The sequence below is a fragment of the Poromitra crassiceps genome (assembly GCF_964638095.1).
Source record: "Poromitra crassiceps genome assembly, chromosome: 10".
NCBI classification, from domain to species: Eukaryota; Metazoa; Chordata; class Actinopteri; order Beryciformes; family Melamphaidae; genus Poromitra; species Poromitra crassiceps.
Window position 1 is genome coordinate 24,166,710 of NC_139631.1, and position 26,718 is coordinate 24,193,427.

Consider the following 26,718-nt stretch of genomic DNA (forward strand, 5'->3'; position numbering starts at 1 on the left):
CTCCACGATGTCCATGTTAAGGATTACAGTACGTGATGATGCTGTACAGTAGATGATGGAATTTCCATAGCAAAGGTTGAGGCGGGCGTCCGGGTAGTGCAGCGGTAGATTGCCTGACTACTAACACGAGGATCGCAGGTTTGAGCCCCCCTGTTACCTCCAGCTTGGTCGGCCGTCAATACAGGCATAATTGGGGGTGGGAAGCTGGATTAAGAGTATGGGTCCTGGTCGCTGCACTAGTGCCTCGGCGCGCCTGTCCCGAGGGGAGGGGAAACACGTGACGGACGCTATGCGAGACCCTGACCAGAGGTATTTAGAAGAAAACACTATATAGAAATGGCCGATCTCCTCGCTGATGGGTCTCATTTGCTGATGCAGGCAAAGATGTGAGTCGACTTTTAGACTGTTCCCTAACCAGTTTAAAGTTCCCCGTAGCTGCTCTATGGTGATGTCAAGAAGACAGTGTTTTGCGAAAATGTACAGTATACATGTATGTGTGTGTTAGTGCAGTTTGTATGTGCATGTGTAGGTTTTTCTACTTCCCGGGTCAGAGGTTACATCCCGCTTTCCTCTTCTTCTTCTTTCCCTGACGTCGACTCGGCTTCTCCGCTGTCGTCGCGGCTGTCCGGGCGCCTCCTTAAATCTGAACAAGAGAAACATCAGTTAGAGACATGTCGCTCCAGTCAATACCACAAGAAAGAGAATACTGACAGGCCTCCATGGGAGGACGTCCGCGCATGAATAATTTGGTTTGATTTGTTGGGGAAATCTTGGAGAGGACACAAGACGAGGAAGAGGAAACACAAAGCACCTTTGAAATATTAAAACATGTGCGTCTGAATGTTTGTGTTTGTGTATTTGTTTGCCGGGCTTGTTTGTTTTTGAGCACAGTTTCTTTCCGAGCGGTTATCCTCCAGATGCCGGTATCGTGTCTACCCGGAGACGTTAATTAATAGCTAATCAAAGCTAATGTCTCAGCAGCACAAAGACATCATTAATACGTAATCAAAGGCCGCGCAGCACAAGGCACAACGCAGGGCCCACCCCCGCGCCTCAAACACTACTGTTGTCATAGACATAAAGGAAGACTCGCAGCTTAATGAGTTGGCTGTTGGTGTGTTGTCTTCATTTGAAGTTGTCGGGGATTTATCTCAGAGCCAATGTTGGCCTCCTGAGTGACGACATAGAGGTGACATGCGAGTATATACACACACACACACACACACACACACACACACACGCACACGCACACGCACGCATACAGACCCAAGAAATCCCATGCATACTCTAAGCAATGCACATGTCCCAAACTCCTTTAGGCCGTGCTCCAACGACTTGTTTCCAATGAGGAGAGAGCGTATGCGGGTGCATACGGCCGTCTAGAGACAGTCAGTACATTTACATGCACTTATTTTCAGAGCGCTCCGGCGTTTTTGTGCGCTGGCTCCCAGCGTTTCCAGCTGAAAATGTGCTTTTATCACAGTACGTGTGTTGTTAGCTTGTTAGCTGTTAGCTATCAAGCTAGCTACCGCTGCTGAGCTAACGCTATTTTCAATGTGCTTCCTTGCATATTGTGTGCTCGGATCAGCGCTCCCCAGCGCTCTTCCAGTGTTTAAATGTCAGGAATAGACGCCCAGTCGACACATGGCCTTAGACAAATATACTGTGTAGATCCCCCCTCCCTCTAACCGTTAAGCCCCCTTCACATGATAAGCGTTGTGCACTTTTCTCAACGCGAGGTAGAGCGGAGTGCAAATCTGCAGGACAAGAGGCGAGCAGCAACAGCGTGAGCAGCACCGGCTATCTTCTTTTCCTCCTCTGATTGGTTGCGCTCATGAAAGGTCAGCGACAGGTAGGTCAGTGTTTTTGAACTCTGGGCGTAGTGCAAACGTGTCAAAATTGAGCTGTGCGCGTCGCCAAGGGTAGTGCTGCTGCCTAGTTGAGCAGCAACGCTCTCCCCCATAGCCGGGCGCAGAGCTGTTTTACCGAGGATCATGTGTAGGGGGCTTTAGGCCACCACTGCCCCTTCTTTATGTATTTCTTTCATGTACTGTATTTCAATAATGCAAACATGCACAACACTCTCTCTCTCACAGACACACACAGACACACACACACACACACAGACACACACACACACACACACACACAGACACACATCCATCCTCTCTTCTAACGTATCTGTTGCTGTTGACCAGTAGGTGTGTGTGTGTGTGTGTGTGTGTGTGTGTGTGTGTGTGTGTGTGTGTGTGTGTGTGTGTGTGCATGTCCATGCGTGCGTGCTCTGACCTGCAAGGCCCAGTGTGTGGCAGCAGTCGTTGCAGGTGTGTTTGAGCAGGAAGCCGTTGATGGCAGCATTACCCAGGTTATCAGGACCAAACGACATCTCACCACCTGTACTGCCGCTGCTTGCATTAGGGTTAAGAAAAGCATTAGAGTCAAGACTGAGAAAGGTTTTTATCTGACCGGTATCAATACATACTTGAGATGCATCCGATCTACACTAAATCAAGAGTTTAGCAAAACCAAATGTCCCTCATAACCTTGATGTGGTAATGTGAGTGCTTATTGTACCTTTGGTCTTCTGCCATAATGACTGATGGGTCAGTCAACTCCTCGCCCACTCCTGTCAAGAACAGAACAAACAAGACTAGGTCAAAACCCAGCATATGACTGGACCGCGTTGCCAACTTTTTCAAGGAAAATAGCTATTGGCTGCTCAGAAATTCTCTAGAAGTCAGCAGTTGACAGCACATGATAATTTGCATATCAACATAAGGCTGCACTTGTTATGTACGCAGCGGCGTAGCCTGTTTTAATATAAAGTGATGACTCCACCCACTGAAGCCAGTAAAAATTACAAGTGGACTTTATCCAGTCCCTGCTCTCAGCGGAGGGAGGGGGGGTATGGCTGTGTGTGGTAAGCGCTGTGATCATCAGACCTCTCTGGATTACAAGCAAGTAGATAAAACCGGCATCATCCATACCAATTCAATGCCAAATGTTTTGGCATTCAACACATTAACATTGCTTCCCATGATCAGAAAAAGTCGCTAGATTTGTTGCTAGTCGCTGCTGAGAATTAAAGCAGCTACGAGCAACTTTTTCGATTGTTATTAAACAGTATAATTACAATATTGATGCATCACATCTTACCTATAATAGTAGCTGAGACCAAAGCCGTGTGAATCGGAGATTGCTCCCTTAGATGATTATTAAGTCTGTGTCTGTCTAAACTCGCGTCAACAGGGGGCTCTCTCTCTCTCTCTCCTTACTGCCGGACCGGATAAACCCGGAAGTGAAACGCGGAAGTGAAACGCAGCTGCCTGCCTACCCCGTTTGCGCTGCCTAGCAACATAGCATAAACAATGTGAACGCCATGCATACTCTCGCGAACATCTCTCGTTATATTCTAACAGGTTTTTTGGAAGTTATTTTGTGGTTATGGCCGAAGTGGCTGCTGCAAACCGTTTCATTTCACTTCCTGATCTGCCCTGGCCACAGACAGACTAACACTGGCCGATTCACTCGGGGTTCAAGCGAGACTACTCTGCGTTGGTCTCGTCTACTATTAGAGGTAAGATGTGATGCATTGATATTAAATTTAGACTGTTTAATAACAATCCAAAAAGTTGCTCGTAGCTGCTTTAAAGTCGCCAGGGGAGGTCTGGAAACTCAAAGGCTGGTTGTTACGATTATGGTTAGGCAAGTAAAACAACTTGGTCCAGGCTAGGGTTTGGTCATGGTGATAATAAAAAATGTTCCGTTAAAAACTTTGATGTGGCTTTACGGTATGGGGATGATGCATGCCCAGTGAGGGCATTTAGGCTCACACTGCTGGACCATGCTCTGGCCAACCAATGGTGTAACTTCATCACTCACTCAGTCAGTCACTCAGTCAGCGACTTACATAGGGCTGGCCTCACTGTTGCGGGCCAGCCAAAAAACATCAACTAGTACTACATAGATCAAGCTAAAGACAGATAGACAGACACTCACACATGTAAACACACACACACACACACAAGGACGCACCTTGTATATCCAGCACCAACAGCTCTCTACAGGAGTACTCATAGGTCCAGTGGGAGAAGGCTAGAAGCATTTCCTCCAGCGAACAGCAGGGGGTGATCTCCTCTCCCGTGTTGTTGTTGTACTTCCTGAAGTCGCCGGACATGTTCCTCTCAATAGTCAGCCACTGGCCATTCGAATGCCATAGGACAAGCGATACATCAAGAAACCTGGCCGAGAGAAAAGGCAAAGATTAGTACATGCACACACACAGACACACACACACACACACAGACACACACACAGACACACACACACACACACACACACACACACACACACACACTCGCACACAGACCTTGGAGAGTGGCGCATATCCTCAGGTTTGACCTGGTTGAACACCTGCATCATCCTCTGAGCTGCTCTCTGCTGCTGGATCTCCTTTAACAATGCCAAACCAAGGTGAACATACATTTCAGAATCAGAATCAGAATAACTTTATTGATCCCCGAGGGGAAATTGAGTCATGCTAGTCATGTGTGTGTGTGTGTGTGTGTGTGTGTGTGTGTGTGTGTGTGTGTGTGTGCGTGCGTGTATTTGTGTGAATACAGAGTTGAAAAACATAAAAAATTACCCGTAGACAAAGCTGCAGTGCCGCGCTACCATGGAAGTACCTCTGCCAGGCACGAACCACCTCAGGCCTGAAGGCTTTCACCACGTACACCAGACCGGGCTTCAGCACCTCTCGTTCGGCCCAGGTACACAGCACCCTGCAGCCCCGGCAGAGACCCCCGTCCAGGGAGCCCTCTTCACTGGAGAGCGGCTGCAGCATGGCAGACAGGCCTCGTGACGACCAAGAGGAGGTTGTGCTGGAGCCATTGTTGGCATCAGAGGGTGCTTCTTCTAGAGAGTAGATGCTCACCTCTTCACCTCCTGGAGGGAGAGTGGAGTGCAAAGAGAGAGATGGAGAAAAAAGAGACAACAAAAGATAGAAAATGTATTCATGTGGTAGCGTGAAAACACGGACTGATGGTAATAAACATGAAATGAGCAGATGATGACACCAAACAATAAACGTACCCAGAATGGAAACAGGTGTGAAGGGGATGGTGTGAGCCAGTCTCATCAGATTGTTTCTCTCCATAGCTTTTACAACAAATACAACATAATCAAAACGACATGGGGGATAATGCACAGATATCATTAAACATGACATTTCAGAACCATAGCAGACTGCATGTGCAAGCAGACCAACAAAAAAAACTGTGGGACACAGTGATGCACACTGTCTTAATACCTGAATAGTGAGGATACAGATCATCTGTGGACTGGAATAAGGGACTCTTGGCTAGAATGAGGGGAAATGATTTATGAATGTATACCAACAGTAAATGGCAAGTTAATGAACGGATGAACTGTATAAAGCAAAGTGACATGGGTGTTTTAAATACCTTCAGGGGCAATCCCACTCTGTAATCTGCAACAGAGATACAAGGAAGAAAATGTATACCGGTTTTGAATTATAACCAAGTTCTATCAATCCTCCAGTGGTGTGAAAGTCTCAGCGGTACTCCAGCCTTACACACAGAGACCAAAAGAAAGGCAGAGGGACGAGGCAAACTTACGAGGACCTGCGGCTCACAGATATGGCCCAGCTGTTCCATGCTGACTGTGTGGGACTCCACACATCCTGCAGGCCAATGCAATGACCATCAGTTCAACCTCAGTAGCATTATTATACACTCAACATTTCCTATGCGACTTTAATTATATTGCCAATATTTGCCAGTCTTACCGGATGGGAAAACACTTGTTTCTGCAACAAATCCATGGGTTCATAATCTGAAAGAATATTGATATTACCAATTATGATTTTCTTTTAAATCAAAGCATATACATTACACATTTTATTTGCCTGCTATTGCTGTACTGTGTATTTATACATGTATGTGGGTTGGTTGCATAATGGACTAAGTGGGTATGATCAAATACACTTGTATTCTCATCCTGTTATCCTTCACCTACAGTATTTGTCATTCTCCTCGTCCTGCTACTGTACCCTGAGATTCAATGGGGTGATTCATGGTTACAGTTGCTGGATGAGACAAAGTGAATCTAGACAACATATTAGCCCTCCTTCAAGATCTCTGCCAACACAACAAAACAAATAAAATAGGGCTATAGTTCCATACTGAGCTGACTGAGGCTGGCTGAAGCAGACCATGTAGGTCCTCCTCCTCTCAACCTCCTGCGCCTCTTCCAGTTGGCATCAGACAAGTGGGACTGCATGCTTACCTAGCTCCCACAGAAGAAAGAAAATTGGTGGAAAAACATACATTTCAAAATAAAGCAACGAGCAGGATGTTCTGTTTCTTAAAAAGTTGGATGATTTTATGAGTTCTTATATGAGTGATGAATGCAATGTTCAGTGTATGTCTCTGTGATTATTGCAATACATTTCAACAGTATGTGGTTAAGAACTCATTTCATGTCACTTTACAGTATCATCTGGGCTGTTCTCTTGTATCTTCACTGTTTTCTTGTTCTGGCATCTCCCTCGGCTGCCCAAGTCTTGGTGAGTGAAGTCAGAGGACTTGGACCACTCTGGAACAAAATAATATTGTAGAAACTGTGGATGCATGGAAGAGTGCACTTTGCAGCCAGGAGCTTCAAGCAATAACCTAATTAGGTTCATAAATACGTTCATTAGCCATGTTGGCTCAAACAAAAAGTGAACTCAAATGTTGGTTTTGTCTTTGATGTGCAGGGATGGAACACAGAGGAAAGGAATGCTGCACATTTCAATAATCGGTTGAAGTGCCCCCTTTCCACTGGGCCAACTGTACACAATAATTACTTCAAACAGATTAACATACATTTTGAATATGATTGAAGATTCATTGATATAATGGATTTTCTCTACTTTTAATCCATCAACTTTTCATAAAAAATAGATATATTTTTACATTATATATTTTATATATATATTTACCCTTTAAATTGGCTAAAAAGTTACATTGAAAACAGAAAACAGTTTGTGCAGGTGGGCATTACAACATCTTCTCCCTTAGAAATTACTTGCGGTGTACCACAAGGGTCGATTTTAGGACCAAAACTGTTTATACTGTACATTAATGATATATGCAATGTCTCAAAAATATTGAAATATGTAATTTTTGCTGATGACACAAATATATTCTGTGTAGGTGAAAATCTTCAGCAGCTGTTAGAGGCTGTCACTGTTGAATTGGGGAAGCTAAAGTTGTGGTTCGATGCAAATAAACTATCATTAAACACAAAAAAAACTAAATTTATGATCTTTGGCAAAACCAATAAACATCTGAATACTCCCGTTGAATTAATGATTGACAGTGTTAAACTAGAAAGAGTACATGAGAACACATTTTTAGGAGTAATAATCGACCACAACTTTAGCTGGAAACCACATATCAGATATATCAGGTCCAAGTTAGCAAGCACTGTGGGGATTCTATGCAAAACAAGGCACTTTTTGAACATCAAATCATTGCAAACACTGTACTGTACACTCTTCTTACCATACTTGAATTATTGTGTTGAAGTATGGGGAAACACCTATAGAAGCAACTTACAGACAATATGCAACATGCAAAAGAGAGCAATAAGGATAGTGAATAAGGTAGGTTATCATGAACACACAAATGTACTGTTTCATAAATCAAAGACGCTGAAGTTTTGGGATCTGGTGGAGTTCAAAACCGCCCAAACTCTGTATAAAGCGCGACATAATTTACTTCCTGGTAATATACAAAAACAGTTCAGTGATAGAGAAGGTGGTTATGAGCTGAGAGGGAGATTGAATTTCAAACAACCAATTGTTCATAGCACTCTGAAGAGCATGTGCGTATCTGTCTGTGGTGTGAAACTGTGGAATAAATTACCTGACGAGATCAAAGAAAGTAAAAATCTTGTGCAATTCAAAAAAAAGTATAGAAACATTATTCTGGAGAAGTATAGACGTGATGATACATAATCAGGACTTATGGGTCACTTGTATTTCCTGTAGTATGTTTGGTATTAGCTATGTATGTGTAATTATATGTATATGTGGTAGGTAGCCTATGTGTGTATAGGCATGTATGAATAATTAGTGCTATTTGTGTGTGTAAATCAATGCATGTATGTATCCATGTGTATGCATATGTACTGCATATGTTTACATATAACGTAAAGGAATAAGGGTAAGGGCATTCAATAAGCTAGCTAGCTTCAGCCCTAAAACCCTTTCGGTCAGCCTTATGTATCTTTTGTTTTGTTTTTTCTGTTTTTCTTCTATTCTGTGAATATTCTATTCTTTCTGATCGAAATAAACTAACTAACTAACTAACCCTAATTGCAACCGACCTGCAGGAATACCTGAGACATGTGGCTCACGAGCAACCAAAGCAATGCATCACCAAGTACAACAGTACCTCTGCTCCTGCTGCATCGTAGTGATGTGCCTTCAGGTGGGAGCGGTGGGAGGCCCTTCTCACCTGGCAAAATATCTGGTCTGTCGAGGAAAGGGAACGATCCCCTCAGTGGACTGAGGGGGGCGCCAGAGAAAGTCATATTCTCCACACTGGATGACAGAGACCGACAGTGGCCATAGGGAGAGTCCCTTGGCAGGCATGCCCACCGAGGGGATTTCATGGTTCTTCCCCATTGGCTGGAGAGGCTGGGTGGAGAACTTGGTTGGTTATCATCCTGACAGAAGCCGGGGTTTACCAAACCCTCAGAGACATCTCGGGGGTCGGACAGCAGGACGGCACGGTCAGACGGTCTGGACACATCTAGGTTAGACAGCTGTTCCTCTGTCTGCTTCTCCTTCTCTTCCTCTTCTTCTTCCTCCATAGAAGTCTCTTCCTGACTGGGGTACAGGTATGGGTCACAGGGCCAGAGTTTATGATGCGGGGCCTCTAGACCTCCATCAGCAGGCCTGGGGGCAGAGGGAGACCCACTGAGGGATGGCCCACAGGACTGACAGGGGGTCCGATCCCTGAGCCCACTGATCCTACCTCCCCCTGCATAAAGGTGTGGTAGTGAACCATGGGGTGTAAGCCGGTAAACCCCCTGCCACACCTCACTGGGATGGTGTGCAGCAGTAGATGGTGCCTCCTGAGTAAAACAAAGCATCCTTACTGAATAAAATATACTAAAACTGTAAAAGCCATTAGATATCAATAATAGAGACACTGCGGAGCGCGTCATCATTCAGAAACCACGCCCAAAACGGGGGAAAACAGAAACCCCCCCCCTCCAATCCTGGCGTTCTCCTATGTCACGTGCATGGTTGCGTGTTGCACAAAAATATCGTATATACGGAAGATGAACACTCCAACTTACTTCCTGACAGCTAGATCCACATTTTCTTCTCGCCAATTCTCAATGGCTTCCTTGTTTTGCTCAGGAGTACAAAAAAAACTTTAACTGGCGATTTTTTACATGTGTTGTCTGCGCAGCCCACCACACAACAGCTTTTAGCTATGTTTAATTCAAGGAAAATGACGCTGGTGTATGGGAGTGAACGGAGGAGCGATTTCCCCTGTGATGGGCGTGGCCTATTTCATGCAGTGTCTCTATGACAGTTTTGTCATAATAGAACTGAGCACTGCTATTATGTCCTGCAATGATGATGCTGTGATGCTTTATTGATCCTCACAAGGAAATGATCTTTGAGCTTGCCCCCCTCCAGGAAGGTCAGTGGTCAAATTCAATCATTTTCCTACAATACCTACAATTACCTAATGATGGCATGAAAAGAACATAATCAATAAGACATATTTTGAACACAGTACCTCCTTCTCTCCTTCCTCAGTGTGTCCTTGTCCTCCCCCTCTGCTCCCCATGCTGGCTCCCACATGAACATCCTGCGATGCCATTCTGCTTGGCACCATAGTGTAGCCCCTCAACAACGAAGGTGGGGTACTTTTACTCGGCTTGCCCGACACTCGCCGCACGTTGATTACATCGCTGTCTGCTCCTCCTCCGGGTGGGAGGGCCCAGCTGTGAGGGAGGATGTGTCGGGACGTCGTGATAGGTCGACACCGGGCCAGACGCGCCTCCTCCTGATGGAGGCTGTCGGAGGCAGAGAGCAGGGTGAGGGTGTCCACAGCCAGAGCCGACAAGTCCTGGAGCTGACCCAGCTGACTGTCCAAATCTGACAGACTGTCCTGGATGAAGTGGACCTTCTCTGAAACCTCCGCCACCATCATGCACATCTCCTCCGCTCTAGTGGGACACAAGTACAGATAGAAATACTCAAGGCCCAAGGATGTTTGATGCTGTAGTGGTGTTTGTTAGACACATTTCTACTTGAAGAGGGTTTGATGATGTTATACCAGAACTCACAGTTAACATGAATAGCCACAGCTGTCTATCTTTCAATCGATACAGAACAATCACAGCATGAATCAAACCTCTCTGCTGTGGCTCTGATCCTGTTGATGGGACCGCTGTGGAGACCTTCACTCTGCTCATGGAAGTAGGCCTGTACACATCTCTCTTCAAACTCATGGAGCTTCTTACGATCCTTAGGGCCCAAGTGAAGCTCTGGTAAAGAGAGGTAAGAGAAGTGGCACAATTAATACGCACATTGGATTCGGGGTGAAAAAATACATATAGTCCTTTCACGGCATCACGTATATGACCTTCCGTTTCCCAGAAAACATTTCTCTGATTGGATAGTTGGAGGTCGATGCCAAATTTTTATCCAATCAGAGAAATGTTGACATTTTCTGGGAAACAGAAGGTCAGATCGCGATGCCTATAAATAACTATATTTAGAACACGGCTCTCTTGAATACTCGATTCTGATTGGTCATTCAACAAGATTCACCGGTCATTATTTTTCGACAACCGACCGCTGTTCTGCCACACCTGGATTAATCAGTTGATAAGAGCATTTTGTCTGCAGACACTACTAATTAGGCCAACCAGTTGCAGCTGTGGTGTCTTGTGTGCCAATTACGAATGAAACCGCTTTGTCGTTGAAAACGCTATTAAAAAATCTATTTGAATAATTATTTTTGTCAGATTATTGAAAGATTTAGTTGTAGGCCGTGTTCTAAGCGGGATAATGTATATTGAGGCGGTGATTACTGGGAAATAATGACCTTCAGGTGAATCATTAAGCCCTCCGCTGCGCGTCGGGCTCAATCATCACCTGTCGGTCATTATTTCCCCCGTAATCACCGCCTCAATATACATTATCCCTTACGTATTTTTTCACCCCAAATCCAACGCCTGTTCTGGAGATACGTCCGCCCTGCATGCAGGACTACAGGTGAGAGATAGGGGGTTCAGTGATTGCTGTCAGAATATAGAGCAATTTAACACTTATTTTAACAGAAAAACATAGCTGAATGCAGCTTTAAACAGATTAACGCAAACACATGATATATACTGTATACACACCTGATACACACACATTCATAATATAGTACTACTACTACTCACTGAGCCCAGAGTGTCTCTCCTCCAGCTCAGCCCCTCCACTAAGTCTCCTGTAGATGGCGCTCACACCCAGAGTGATGTGACTGAGGATGATGAGGGGTGGAGGCAGCCATGGCCTGTCCTGATAGGTCATGATGTAGCGGTAACGGTTGTACTTCCACAGCTTATTGGATGATGATGCCATGTCAAAGTAGATGTTGCTGTTAATGAGAAGATAATGGCCTTCAGCTGAATAATGTACTCTGTAACAGGGGTCATTAAATCTCAGCACTCTCAAACTTTAATTGGAGCTATCTGAACTTCATGTATGGTCAGCAAGAGAAAGTTACAGACTGTAATATCCAAGTTTTACTGAAGAATGTATAAACTATATGGTCTACACTATTCAAGCAGGCATAGGTACTTATATAAGAAAATAAGAATTTAATTTAACAATGTGCTCACTTAAAGAATGCAATGAGGATGTTGACCATGATGATATACTGGAAAAACAGATAGACAGCCTGGAGGAAGGGCGTGAGGAAGGAACCTGGAGGACACGGCTTACCATCGGCACATACTGTTAACACACACACACACACACACACACACACACACACACACACACACAAATGCCAAAAGTCAATAGCTTGTTTTCACTTGTGAATACCTAGGAAAATATTAATGTGTTCACAGATGATGATAGATCAAATGATGAGCCAATAGTTTTGTTACCCACTAGTCCTGCTTTCAAATACTCACATCAACACTGATAAATGAGTATACAGGTGGTTTTCATTGAACCACTAACCATCTATCTCTCCAGCGTAGACCTCTCCAAAGATCATCCAGTAGGGCTGGAAGAGTATGTCCCTGGCCAGGCTCCAGGACGGCTCCTCATCTGGTGACAGGATGGCCTTCCTCGACACACCGAAGGTCAGCAGCACTATCGCCATCATCACCACGATGAAGAACATGTTTCTGGTCTGGGCAGACATGGAGGGGGGAGGAAATGGGTAAGAGGAGGGGGTGATAAAAAAAGATGCCTGCTGTGCACATATATTTGTCATGCCGTGTACATCCAGGTAGAGTATCACATTCAAAAGAATGGCTACAAAACACATTGCAGGACAACATGAATAATCATTGTAAGAAATGGGGGAAAACATCAATGCCTCAAAGATGCCTGAAATGGCCTACACACCATCTTGGTGATCATAGTGAGGTAAGGGCCCGCATGTTGGTTGACAGCCAGCAGATCCAGCAACTTGACAAACCAGAAGATGATGTCCAGACAGTAGCTGATGCGTCCAGCCGTCCGGAACGGGTCTGCATGCCAACGCAGCGCCAGACCAGCCAGGAAGAGGAGGATGGCAAGGAAGTCAGATACGTTCCAGTACTCTGAGAACCAGACCTTCAGCTTCTGGCTCAGCTTCCTCGGCTCTGACATTAGCACCTATCCCAGAAGTACACATTTGGATAGTTTTTATGTAGCATTAAGCTGTATTGTTGTATCAAATACACTTGTCTTCACTGTATTATTTACTACTTTATGGTTTCTTTAACATATAATAATTTGATGTTTTATGGTTATTGCTTTCTGTGGGGAACGTATCACTGAAGCATACATGAGCACATTATAGTTAAATAGTAACAAAAAAGGGAAGACAACACAAAAGAGCAGGAGAGCGAGAGAGAGCAGAATGCCTCTATCATTAATTATAGTCATAATTAATCATCATAATTATAGTCTAAACTGTGACAGACAAAGACCTTTGAGTCTAAACGCACTAGTCATAAGGGCTGAATTCCACACACAACAGGCCAATTCACCAATCACCAAACATCACCTCTGTCTGTCTCTTTTCCCTTCCTCCATCCTCACTCATCTTCCCTACCATTTCCTCCCCCTCCTCTTGTATATCTGTCTGCCCGACCACTTGGTCTCTCACCTCTCTGGTTTTCTCCACTGCAGTGGACAGGATGCAGGCTATGACCAACCATTCCTGAACACTGGGTTTATCCTCCATCTTCACCAGGACGGTGTAGGAGAATAACATGAGAAAGGCTAAGTAGGACATCTACAGCAGAGAGAGAGAGAGAGAGAGAGAAAGAAGAGAAGAGAGACATGATGTGGGGGGGGGGGGTGTGAGGGAGGGTAAGATAAGGCAGCCACACACAGAAACTTGAAATACTGCACATGCCGTATCAAGGACATCTCGTCACTGGGTCACAGGCACTCATTAAAATACCGACAGAAACAGCTTTATTCACAAGTATAAAAACTAGAAAATAAGACTGAAGGACACTGGCAGAAAGTCGTGCCGGTACGCCACCTACTGTATGGAACCAGAACTTGACGACAGGAGCTGTGTAGAATTCATAGAGTCTCCTGATCCAGGATAGACACTCCATGGTCAGAGAGGAGACTTGACCCAGACACCTGCCATAGCATGACACACCTTGCTCTGCATCCTGACTACCCTGTTAGAGAACAGAATAGAATAGAATAGAATAGAATATAATAGAATAGAATAGAATATTGTCATGTATCACAAGCCAGTAGGATTTCAACTGTGTGTCTGTCAACTGAACAGGTCTGCCCCAGTGGCCCAGGCTGTTTACCATGTGCCCAGTGTCCTCGTGGGCTGCTGCCGGCTTCCCAGAGTCACGTCCAAAGAGCAGTGCCTCATGTGACTGTGGCACATGGCACATCTCAGCCTGGCTCTTGAACTCCAGCAGCAGGATGGCAGGGGGCAGTAGGAGGCTCAGGATGATCTGAAAGAAAGGATATGAGATCGTAGGCCCTACACTATTTTGAGGGTCATGAGCTTGTTCAACTAGTGGGAACCTTCACATTTAAATTTAGCTTTTTAGAGGCATCAGTTCTTACTTCTAGTGCTAATAGACAGCATCAACATACTGAAGCTGGTAAGCCAACGAGTGTATACAGAACCATGCATGTTATACTACTACTACTACTACTACTACTACTACTACCACTACCACTACCACTACTACTACTACTACTACTACTACTACTAATAATGGGAAATTATTTTCAGTTGTAGGTCAAAGCTACAGAAAATCATCATGGGAGCTGGAAGGGACTCAGTTGAGTATCTTGCTCAAGGACACTTTAGTAGAGCAGATGTTTTCCGACACGGGGCTTGAACCCAGGTCATCTGGAAAGTATGTTTAACTTCTTCTTTTTTATACAAACATACTTTTTTGGTTTTAAGTACTAACTACATAGTGCTAAAACACTACTCATTTCTATCATCAGATTTAGAATCAGAGACAACTTTATTGGTGAAAATACATTTAAATATATCACCAATTTCACCTGGTGAGCTCTGGCAACGTTTACAATGTCTACCTTCAGAAAGGAGTTCTTCCTCATGTTGAGTGGCCCAGTCCAGAGATCGGTGAGGAGGGTCTGTGTGCAGGAGTGTGAGACGAATGGCCTGTGACTGGAGGAGACAGCCATCTCCAGACAGGTGAAGTGGCTCCACGCCTCCATCTCAGAGGTCAACAGCTTCATGGCCATCTGCTCACTCTGACGAAATGCACAGTCCAACACGTCCACCGCCAGCTGGCCGAACTCGCTAAGACATTGAGACAACACTTAGTTGACTATTGATATTTTTCAGGTTAGATAGATAGAAACCCCCCCGGCCACACACACAGACACTCACAGGGAGTATGTTTTGAGCTGATCTGTAGTGCTGTCGTCCATGTTGCTCTGCCGTGCCTCGTAGGCCATGGAGCGGTAGAGCTTACAGGCCACCGTAGCACGCGCCAGCGCTTCCTCGCCGTGCTGCCATAGGAACAGCGCCATCTGCTGGCGTCGCTGAAGCACCGCCCACACAAACAGGTCGTTGAAGTTGAAGGGAACCAGCAGCGGAGCGTCACCGAGACCAGGGGTTGCGGTCATTACTTGTGGGTTCGCAGGTGACAGGTCTCTCTCCTGGATGGAAAAGAGAAAGGTATAGGAATTTGGTTTTTACAAGGCTTCATTAGGAGTGCCTTGACGATCCAAAAGTTGCCGATCAGAAACTTAAGTACAGAATAGCCGTTTTCACACATGCGTACAGGAAAATTGCCTGTAAATCAATATCGGCCATTTCCCGGAGATATACTTGCAAAGACCACCCTAGAAACTCCTAAAGAGGTTTCTAACGGGAACTTAGAATTTCAAGATACAACTGCTTCACTATGCTGGTCACAAGTAGTATCATTAGTAAATTTATAATATAAGTAGATGCTAGTTGTAAGGTTAGTTTAATTTTAACATTTCAGTTTTTTCGTTTTTTCTTTTGACAGTGCACAACTGCTTTGTATATACATTTAATTTCCATTCATCCCTCCATCTTCAACTGCTTATCTGGAGTTGGGTCACAGAGGTAGCAGTTCCAACAGGAGACCCCAAACTTCCCTTTCCCTGGCCACATTAGCCAGCTCTGACTGGGGGGTCCTGAGGCGTTCCCAGTCCACCGTGCAGACATAAGCTCTCCACCTAGCCCTCGGTCTGCCCCGTGATCTCCACCCAGCTGTCTGCCCCGTTGTCTCCACCCAGGTGTCTGCCCCATGGTCTCCATCCAGCTGTCTGCCCCATGGTCTCCACCCAGGTGTCTGCCCCGTGGTCTCCATCCAGCTGTCTGCCCCGTGGTCTCCATCCAGCTGTCTGCCCTGTTGTCTCCATCCAGCTGTCTGCCCCGTTGTCTCCATCCAGCTGTCTGCCCCGTTGTCTCCATCCAGGTGTCTGCCCCATGGTCTCCATCCAGGTGTCTGCCCCATGGTCTCCATCCAGGTGTCTGCCCCATGGTCTCCACCCAGCTGTCTGCCCCATGGTCTCCACCCAGCTGTCTGCCCCATGGTCTCCATCCAGCTGTCTGCCCCATGGTCTCCATCCAGCTGTCTGCCCCGTTGTCTCCATCCAGCTGTCTGCCCCATGGTCTCCACCCAGCTGTCTGCCCCGTTGTCTCCATCCAGCTGTCTGCCCCATGGTCTCCACCCAGCTGTCTGCCCCATGGTCTCCATCCAGCTGTCTGCCCCATGGTCTCCATCCAGCTGTCTGCCCCATGGTCTCCATCCAGCTGTCTGCCCCATGGTCTCCATCCAGCTGTCTGCCCCATGGTCTCCACCCAGGTGTCTGCCCCATTGTCTCCATCCAGCTGTCTGCCACATGGTCTCCATCCAGCTGTCTGCCCCATGGTCTCCATCCAGCTGTCTGCCCCATGGTCTCCATCCAGCTGTCTGCCCCATGGTCTCCATCCAGCTGTCTGCCCCATGGTCTCCATCCAGCTGTCTGCCCCATGGTCTCCATCCAGCTGTCTGCCCCATGGTCTCCATCCAGCTGTCTGCCCCATGGTCTCCACCCAGGTGTCTGCCCCATTGTCTCCATCCAGCTGTCTGCCACATGGTCTCCATCCAGCTGTCTGCCCCATGGTCTCCATCCAGCTGTCTGCCCCATGGTCTCCATCCAGCTGTCTGCCCCATGGTCTCCATCCAGCTGTCTGCCCCATGGTCTCCATCCAGCTGTCTGCCCCATGGTCTCCATCCAGCTGTCTGCCCCATGGTCTCCATCCAGCTGTCTGCCCCATGGTCTCCACCCAGGTGTCTGCCCCATGGTCTCCATCCAGCTGTCTGCCCCATGGTCTCCATCCAGCTGTCTGCCCCATGGTCTCCATCCAGCTGTCTGCCCCATGGTCTCCATCCAGCTGTCTGCCCCATGGTCTCCATCCAGCTGTCTGCCCCATGGTCTCCACCGAGGTGTCTGCCCCGTTGTCTCCATCCAGCTGTCTGCCCCATGGTCTCCATCCAGCTGTCTGCCCCATGGTCTCCATCCAGCTGTCTGCCCCATGGTCTCCACCCAGCTGTCTGCCCCATGGTCTCCACCCAGGTGTCTGCCCCATGGTCTCCACCCAGCTGTCTGCCCCATGGTCTCCATCCAGCCGGACGTGCCTGGAACACCTCCCTTGGGAGGTGACCAGGTGGCATCCTTAATTTAATGTCCATAAATTCCAACAATTTCCACAATGAAATCTCACCACTGTACGACAGCATTTTCAAAGTTACACTGATTGGCCCACTGGGGATGCAACAACTACAGGTCATAAAAAGATCAAATATTGTGTCTGATTGGCTCCATCATTTATGCGGGATAATACATTTACTGTTGCCTTGTAGTATTTTCTTTGGGACAGTTAAGAGAAATAGAAGACAGACGTCCCTGAACCAACCTTGCGTTTGTAGGGCTGAGCAGTTCTGAAGAAATGCAGGTGCTGGGGACTCCTGCTCCTGTTGGATGTTGGTGTCATCCTCCTCCTCTGTTTAGAGAGGTAACCAGAACTGTCCCGCACACTCTCCTACACACACACACACACACACACACACACACACACACACACACACACACACACACACACACACACACACACACACACACACACACACACACACACCAAAGCAACCAAGAGCACACATGATAGATGTGAGGAGAAACAAACATAGCTAAGTTTAATAAGCAAATGAAAACAATGAAGCAAGTCAAACTGTTTATATCTGGGACATTCATTAGAACTGACTGTTGATAACTGTATTGATGGGGGGTGTAAATCAATGCCCACCTTGTCCTGCAGGCGGTTGTAGGCAGCTCTGAAGTGTTTCCGCGTGTAGCTGCTGCGGTAGGCTCCTCCTATCAGGTACTCGATCAGCAGGCCCATGTCAATGAGAGACAGACGGTAACCTCTTGGCAGGGATGTCTACTCAGACACAGACACACACAGACACACACAGAAGTAAATATTATAAATTACATGTACACATGGATGCACAAACACACGACTATAGTGTAAACAAATGCAGCTCAAGGCAATATCCTGTGTAAAAGCTAATCATGTCTGTGTAAACTGGATTGTGATGTTTCTATGTAAACTGTCTTTTATCTGATTTCAATATCCTGACTGCTGTCTACCTGCTTCACATCTTCAACAAGGTCGTGGAGGAAACTGTTCGTTTGTCCCTGTTTCTGAGGAGACAAATTGCATTATTATTCACAATGAATCACCAATGATATACAGCAAATTGATATAGATACAGTATAGATGATATAGACAGGTAAATACGAAGGACCAACTACAGCCACTCAGTCTGCACAAAGCCCAGCATGCTGCTTACTGTTTACCGTGATCTAAAAGGTCTGTGCTTGTTAACGAGGTAGAGAGAAAACAAATCTCCAAACCATCACAGTAGCGGCCCATGGGTCCTTGTTTGTCTTCTTAGGGGGACTTATTATCCAAGAGTTATTAATTATTAAATATGCTTTAACACGCAGAAGATAAAGGCAGTGAGGAGAAAGCCAAGTGGAGCCATGGAAAAGAACTCTGTGATCTCAAAAACATCTTCAAACAACAAGTGGGGGAAAACGCCATGAATAATACTGACCAGGAAATAAGGGATCATTTCGGTGCACAACACTTGTAGTGCATTATTGTGATTTCAATCAAAGCCACAGCTTTGGAAGTTGGACTTCAAGAGCTGGCAACTGACAGCCACAAATAAAACATACAAATAATTTCATTTCCTCTGTGCAGTAAAGAGGAACCCAAGGGGAAACACATGAGGAAACGGCACAGCAAGACAAAGACAATTACTGCGGGGTGAAAGTATCGATGTAACATGTTATACTTGTGCAGTTTGTCGACTTTGTGCGGGTATTGCCAGTGATTCAATTAATCATTTCTTCCCCAAGAAACAAATCTGTGTAAAATAGTAGTAGTTTGTAGTATTAATTACGCCTGCACGATATGAGGAAAATCTGCGATGTGCGATAACATTGTTCAATATAGCGATGACGATACGACTTGCGATAAATAAACAAATATTAAAGTATGCATATTAGCTATACAGTTCCTATGTCTTTCTGTATTGAGACTTTTCTATATATATGTCTTTCTATATAGACCCCAAACATAGCCTATGCCCACTGAATAAAGAAATGAAATATACACTGACTCTAGCTGAAACTACACACAGCGTGTTTGGGCTTTGGCAGAGGGGCGGAGTGCACTGTTGAAAGGGAAAGGCGTACGCTGGATTTACAACACAAGACAAAATGATCAGATGCTGAGTGGGAATGCACGACGCATGTAAATAAAACCACTTTTGTTATTCCTTGCGTTTCAGGCAGTCGTTGCGATATGTTTATTGCGCATGTTCATATTGTGATGACGATGAAAATACGATGAATTGTGCAGCCCTAGTATTAATGTAAATGTGAGGCAAAATGTAGAAGTAGATAAGGCAGGTTAATGATCATGTGTTATAATAACCGTGTTATAGAGTTCCTCCAGGCGATCCACGCTGAGGAACCGGCTCATGGTCATGCCGTGGTCAATCAGCAGTTTGACAAAACTGACACGGTCCATCACTAGAGCATCCAGCATGGCCTTTTCCAAAGAACCCACCTGGATACAGCAGATAACATGATTACAATAATAACACGATCACACAACAATGAGAATGATGAGATGAGATGAGAAATGAGAATATACAATATGCAACCAGAGGGCACTCGGTAGAGTGCATACCTCCACCAACCTTTCTACAAAGTTTTGTGGTGTTACGTGAATCCGTTTGGAAGTTATGCACTTTTTTGCGATTGGCCACGCCTCCTTGTGGCCAGTGGGCATGCAAAGTTAAACAGTTCTAAATTGGCCCATGACCTAGTTTTCTACAAAGTTTCGTGCAAATCCGTTAATAGCTTTTTGATATATCCTGCAGACAAACAGACACACACACAGACAGACAGACAGACAGACCCACACCCACACGCACACACAGACAGACAGACTAGACAGACAGACAGACACACACAGACAGACAGACAGACAGACAGACAGACAGGGGTAAAAACATGACCTCCCAGCCAACTCCCTTGGTGGAGGTTTAATAGAACCACAGCCTGTAGTAGAAGGTGGTCAGTCTCACCTGCCAGTGTTGTCCGTACACCAGGACGTGTTTGTTAGCAATGTCAGCTCTGTCCCATGCTAGAGCCATGCTCAGCTGCTCTGCAGGACTGGCTCTGGTGCCTATTCATCATACAAACAGCCAATCACACACACACACACACACACACACACAGACACACACACACACACACAGTAGATCAAAATCGTGATATTTCCCGAATTTCGCAATATTTCCGAAAATCGGCCCAAGCATACTCCTCAGGGTTAATGTGTATTATGTAAAAACGGTTTGCATCCCCCCCCAATGCTGTGGCGGACCACCAGGTGGAGCCCACAATTTGGGAGCCACTGCTTTAGACTATCATTATCACAACCAACCAAGAAACCAAGTACCTTTGAGTGTAGTGGTCAAAATGGCCGCATCTGGTGCCTGCTGGTCCTCTGACTCTGAGTCGAAGATGGTGATCTGTCGTTCAAACATATATTGAAATAGTGTAAGCAGCACTACAAGTGTCCAGTCACAACACACACATTTAAACAGTGGTATACTTACAGACTGTCTGTGATCCATACACTCCAGGAGAAGAGTGTAGAGGTGCGAGGCTTCTGTCCTCTCCACTCCGAACACATTCCCAATCCTCACGAGGAAGTCCTCCTGGATGTCAGCATCCAGCTGCCTAAAACAGCCAGCGTGCAAATTGAATTTGGTAAGCTGTCAAACTAACAAGGCAGTTGGTCCCAATGCACACTATTACATGTAAAACAGGTATCATGAACTAACCCCTAGGACAGGCAGGCATATGTACGTACCTGTCTATAGCTGTCTGCTTGTGCAAGAAGGCAAGCAGATCAGCAGCTCTGCCTGATCCCTCGAAGACAAAGACTGGCACAGGGGGCACGCTGCTAACATAGTCCAACACTGTGGACACAACGCCCGGGCCTCCCTCCACTACCACGCACACCACTGGCACTCCTTGGTTTAGTCCTGCGAGGAGGAGAGGAGAGGATGGGGGAGGGGAGGGGAAGGGAGGGGAGAGGAGAGGATAGGGGGGGGGGAGGGGAGGGGATAGGGGAGGAGAGGAGAGGAGAGGAGAGGAGAGGAGAGGAGAGGAGAGGAGAGGAGAGGAGAGGAGAGGAGAGGAGAGGAGAGGAGAGGAGAGGAGAGGAGAGGGGTGGGGTGGGGGGTAATTATACCAGTCATATCAATCTGTGTGTCGCATAAACACACACACCAACTTACGAGGGTGTATCTTCTGCAGCTGGATGTGTTTCTCCAGCCTCCTCCTGAGGCCTTGCTGGCAGCCATGTTTTCCCAGAGTTCCATCATCCACCAACAGGAAGTGGGAGTGGAAACCATTAAGGCAGGCCCTCTTGCTCAAGGGATTCCCCAGCGGCTGGTAGGGCCTGAACACCTGAACCACGGCAAAGGAGAATCAAGTCAAGAGTCAAGCAGGAGCCAAGCACAATATATTATGTGACCTGTCAATTCTGAGACATTTAATCATAAAGAAATCATTAAAAAACAACATAACATTACATTTGCAATGTTTGACCACACACACGCGTGCGCACGGCTGCACGCGCACACACAGACAGCATTAGCAGGCCTGTATAGGTAGCTAGTGTCACACCAGGGGGCACATCCCCAAAGCTTCCTTGCCGTGATTCTCCCACGGATTTTGATTAGACAATAAAGTGGACGATGGTCAACTTGTTGTTCATAACTGACACACGCCCATTTTCACCGTTTGAGACGGCTATAGTAGAGACGGACAGGGAGATGTGTTGCCAGGTTATCAGCAACAAAGCCCTCTCAGTGCAAATTAAACCTGACACATAAACAGCCCAATGTTCAAAACGAGTCCAAAATAACAAGCCAATATCAAAACTCTACAATACAACCCTGACCAACTTTAGAAACAGCGTTTTAGGTCCTACATTTATAACATTTCTAAGGAATGTTACATGAAAACCGTGAATCTGGCAACATGAGGAATGCAAGGCTGCAAGCCATGTTGACAAAGTAAGTTCATAGTTCTGCTTTGTCACCCTACCTTTATGAGCTTCAAAACTATATTTAGCATTCAAATTTCACAATCATCTTTACACAGAATGAAAGCCGAGGCTTTATTTTATTAAAAACTCCCAAAACAGCCAAAATCAATCTTTTCATAAAATCACGTTTATCCACAAATGCGCTGTTGCGACATCAGATTGATTTTGATAAAGCAGGTCGCATATGAGCAAACTAAGCCATGTTACAGAGGTTTAAATCTCATTCAACAGTACATTGATTTTAGTACTCACATCTCTGCCTATAAGGTCAGTGTTGTTGTCAATCACTCCCCACGGTGTGACCCCCACTGTGTTTCTCTTCCTGAGGTCAGGGCTCCCAAATGTTTTCACTGCCTCCCCAACATACTTTGACACACCTGGACAGACCAGAGAAAATTACGTTTTAGATCATCTATGTCAACCTCAACGTCCACAAGCTTCTGTGCAATTCAACCGGCTTACAAATACACAGAGCATCTCACCCAATTAGACCCAATTAAAACCACACATCGCCTCAACCCGTTAAAATTAGGTAGACCTATGATCAGCCAAATCCCATAAGGGACTTGTGCTTTTCCTTCTTCCTTTTGACTGATTCTGGATGCTGTGTTTACCATTTACAATAGCATTTACATTTATAACAGCATGTTGAGTTGATATACAGAAATTCAAAAGAGAAACAAAGTGGCCGTTGATTGAGATGAATGATGACTTTACAGGCCAAGACCAAAACTGGTCAACTTTAGTTCTACCCTAGGACCCTAGGCTCATTAGACACAGACATGCTGCTCGTGTGAACACAGAAACTGACCTGTGACTGATTCGAGGTCATTTAGGTAATACTGACACAAATTATTTATGACACAAACTGACAACAGAAATGTGTCGTCGATACAAATGTAGCCATACCAGTGTTAACACCATCAGTGAGTATCCAGGCGCCTGTGCTGAGGGCAGCAGTGATCAGCCCCTTGCTGAAGGCCTGCCTGACTTTAGGGGGCAGGGTGAAGTTCTCGGAGCCTCCGTGGACAGTCAGTAGTAGCTTGGGTCTCTCCATCTGCCACTCCCTCAGCATCAGCTGGAGCAGCACCTCTGGCTTTGAGTCTACAGCCACACGAACATACTGGAGAGGAAATACACACTGAGCTGTTTGGGACTGAGAGCTTCTTGGTTCCTATGTGTTCTCTGTGGTTGTCTGTCTCTTTTTTTTTACTGCTTTAAGTAGATACTAACTTTCTTTCTATTCAATGTGCTCAAATCCATCAAAGTCGAAACCCCCTGTCTTGTTCGCCACCAGCGAAACATTTACCTTCATTTTGGGAGCAATCCCTTGTAGAAAATGGGATTAGAGTTATCTAAATGTAGCATGTTCATTGAGCAAATAAGCAAATTTTCCTTTGGCCTAGAAACACACTATACCGTTAAAGCAGACTTACAGACCTTAGCCCGACAGACGCGCGTGGCGCTGTCCTCGAAGTCTACGGTCCCATAGGCATTGGTGGGACTGGCCCTGGTGTGGAGCTCTATGGACCAATCCTCTTCCAGCCCAGGACCAGGATGGAGGGACGTAGGGGGGCATGAATGTTGCCAGGAGTGCTCCCCCATCAGGTGACCACAACAGCACCTGGGAAATGGAAAGACATGTGTAGAGATTGAGGTGAGAGATGTTGGGCTTGCACTTCCAATCGTGCTCAATTTAAAATGTAAATGGTTCCATCTGTTCAGGTCCTGCCAATCTCTGAGCAGCTTGTGGTCCTTAATCTTTGAATGTTTTTCATCTCTATGCAATACAACACTGAATCCTTACACCCTCCTGCCATTTTGGAGATAGTCCAGTCAGAGGTGGGCCTCCTTGGTCACCAAATGTGTATGTATGCCCCCCCCCCCCCCCCCCCCCGTGTCTGAGTTCCCGACAGTAGTACTTCCAGCATGGTCAGACGTTCCTAGAGACAAAATTGGCCATATCTGTGGGTGGGGGGGCCGGTGGGGTATGAGTCCAGGTCGCCACACTAGCGCCTCCTCTGGTTGGTCGGGGGGCCTGTTCCGGGGAGAGGGGAACTGGGGGGAATAACATGATCCTCCAACGCACTACATCCTACCGGTGAAACTCCTCGCTGTCAGGTATATCAAAACAAAGACACTTTTCTTCATGCAGACTGGCAGACATACACACTCACACACATACACTTTAAATCATACCTGATCAAGCTTTGGCATACTTGACATACTGGAATACATCTGTAACAAGAAATAACACATTAGAAAACAAACCACATGGTCTCGATTCCTGGAAGGAATGCCAAACATTTCTGCTCTCAGAAAAATGTTTTAACCATCCACTACCGCTATCATAATACTGCACTACTGCACAAAACAGCCAGCGTTTATGTTATTCATCAATGCATTCTGATTCCACTTTACCTGTGTAGGTCCCGAGAGGAAGGGACAAACTTCACACACTCTCTCTTGAAGAAGGTTTCCTCAATCCAAGACTTTAGTGGCTGAAATGAGAAAAGAAATGGTTTAGTTATAGATGAGATGACACATCTGTGGGTGTCTGAGTACGTTTGTTAACGTCAGTCTTCCTGTAAGACTTTGGCTGTGACCTTTTCAATGCAGCTCATGGCAGTGCTGTTAGATGCTGGACCTAGGAGCAAATGTAGGTCACTCCCAGTCAAAGAAACCTAGATTGCTTTCTGAAAATCACTGGCAGGATGTGCGGCGTAACAGCAAACTCTCCTTCAACCTCACACAGCAGTCTTTAGTGAAGTATTACGTAATGTACAGGAAGACTACTTAACACACCGCCCCCCTCTCTCTCTCTAGTTTCATTCAAACTTCTCTCTATCTAATCACCGCTAACCACCGCTTTTCAGTCGCCGTCATTCCAGCTGTTTTGCCCCTTCTCCTCCAGCCCTGCCACCACCGACATCATAGCCCTAGAGGGATTCCCGGGGGAAGGTTGATCCAAATTCTATCACATTCCTGAGTCCTGACGCCCTCCTAACTTCATCTTGGGAGGCGTGTCATCATGGAGCCTACACACCAAACTTTATTTCCGTTTTTATCAATAAAAATATTCATTGTGCATTCAACCTAGTCGCCTCTCTCCTGAGTGAACTTCATGCTTCCCCTGTCATGGTCCTGCTGCAGACATTAACAATGGCCCCACAGAGTACAGCATTGTTGTTGGTAGGAAACATACACAGATATCCGTTTCCTGTGATTTGGTACACATGGTTCAGTCTCCCTGGCTCGGACTGTGTCAACACCAAACAGGGTTGTACACTGTATGTAGCTAATTTAGTGCATAGTGTTTTGGGAAAACTATATCCCTTATAGACAATACAATGTACTATTGTGCCCCACACTGTGGCAATTTTAGTTTTATCAGCAATGTAGTGATGTATCAGACAGTGGATAAATTATGACCTATGGTCGGTGATCATCATAAACAACCAACACTAACCACACATTTCATTAACTCTACCATGAATAAGATTGTGGGCAAAATGAGTTATTGCCCTGCCCTCCACTGTTACCTTATTATCAAATCATACTTTTCAGGCAGAATATTAGATTGTAAATAATATCAAGTAGCGTGTGGTGTGTGTACTGTGTACAATACTGTGTGTGTGTGTGTGTGTGTGTGTGTGTGTGTGTGTGTGTGTGTGTGTGTGTGTGTGTGTGTGTGTGTGTGTGTGTGTGTGAGTGAGTGAGTGAGTGAGTGAGAGAGAGAGAGAGAGAGAGAGAGAGAGAGAGAGAGAGAGAGATTTCCATCCCGATTGCTGAACCATGCAAGATTTTCTCCCGTCCAACTCGCGTTGCTACGGAACATTGTTGTTGACGCCATAATATATTCATTTGATTAAAGACGCTAGACCATGCAGCAAAACTTAAAAATGTTGTGCAGCTAACGACGTTGATTGACCAAAATGACACACAGACGCACGACCAACCAATCCTTGCTAACATTTGCAAGCTAATGACAAACCACGTTAAACGTGCCGTAAAGTTGTTAAGAGGTTGTCAACAACCCGTGGTAATTAAACCATAACGTTACTTAACTACCAAATGATATTGTTCTCGTTTAAAACAGTGAGTGAGTGACGTTATGTTTTGTTTTGTTTTATAAATAGAGAAAATGGTGAAACTTACCATGTTGCTGCAGGGATACTTGAGCACATGTAAATGAACGTTTTTAGCCCACACTACAGCGAGCCTA

The 26,718-nt window shown here is 45.8% G+C and overlaps 1 protein-coding gene across 1 annotated transcript; it reads right to left on the reverse strand.

Moving 5' to 3' along the window:
• Positions 1-554: 554 nt before the first annotated feature.
• trpm6 (transient receptor potential cation channel, subfamily M, member 6) lies at positions 555-25,731 on the reverse strand (the record flags this gene model as incomplete). Its single annotated transcript, XM_083645347.1, has 40 exons — positions 555-643; positions 2,290-2,405; positions 2,575-2,626; positions 4,036-4,241; positions 4,370-4,452; positions 4,646-4,944; positions 5,092-5,157; positions 5,309-5,359; positions 5,463-5,488; positions 5,637-5,701; positions 5,807-5,853; positions 6,204-6,306; positions 6,512-6,615; positions 8,526-8,968; positions 9,823-10,260; positions 10,449-10,581; positions 11,488-11,684; positions 11,929-12,043; positions 12,275-12,449; positions 12,668-12,919; positions 13,416-13,544; positions 13,804-13,947; positions 14,089-14,241; positions 14,843-15,071; positions 15,162-15,433; positions 17,709-17,834; positions 18,096-18,230; positions 18,443-18,496; positions 19,800-19,934; positions 20,458-20,558; positions 20,832-20,904; positions 20,992-21,115; positions 21,249-21,423; positions 21,679-21,850; positions 22,746-22,870; positions 23,403-23,616; positions 23,934-24,117; positions 24,693-24,731; positions 24,915-24,994; positions 25,699-25,731. 40 exons carry the CDS (start codon positions 25,729-25,731, stop codon positions 555-557), a joined length of 5,757 nt encoding a protein of 1,918 aa, XP_083501473.1.
• Positions 25,732-26,718: the final 987 nt, after the last annotated feature.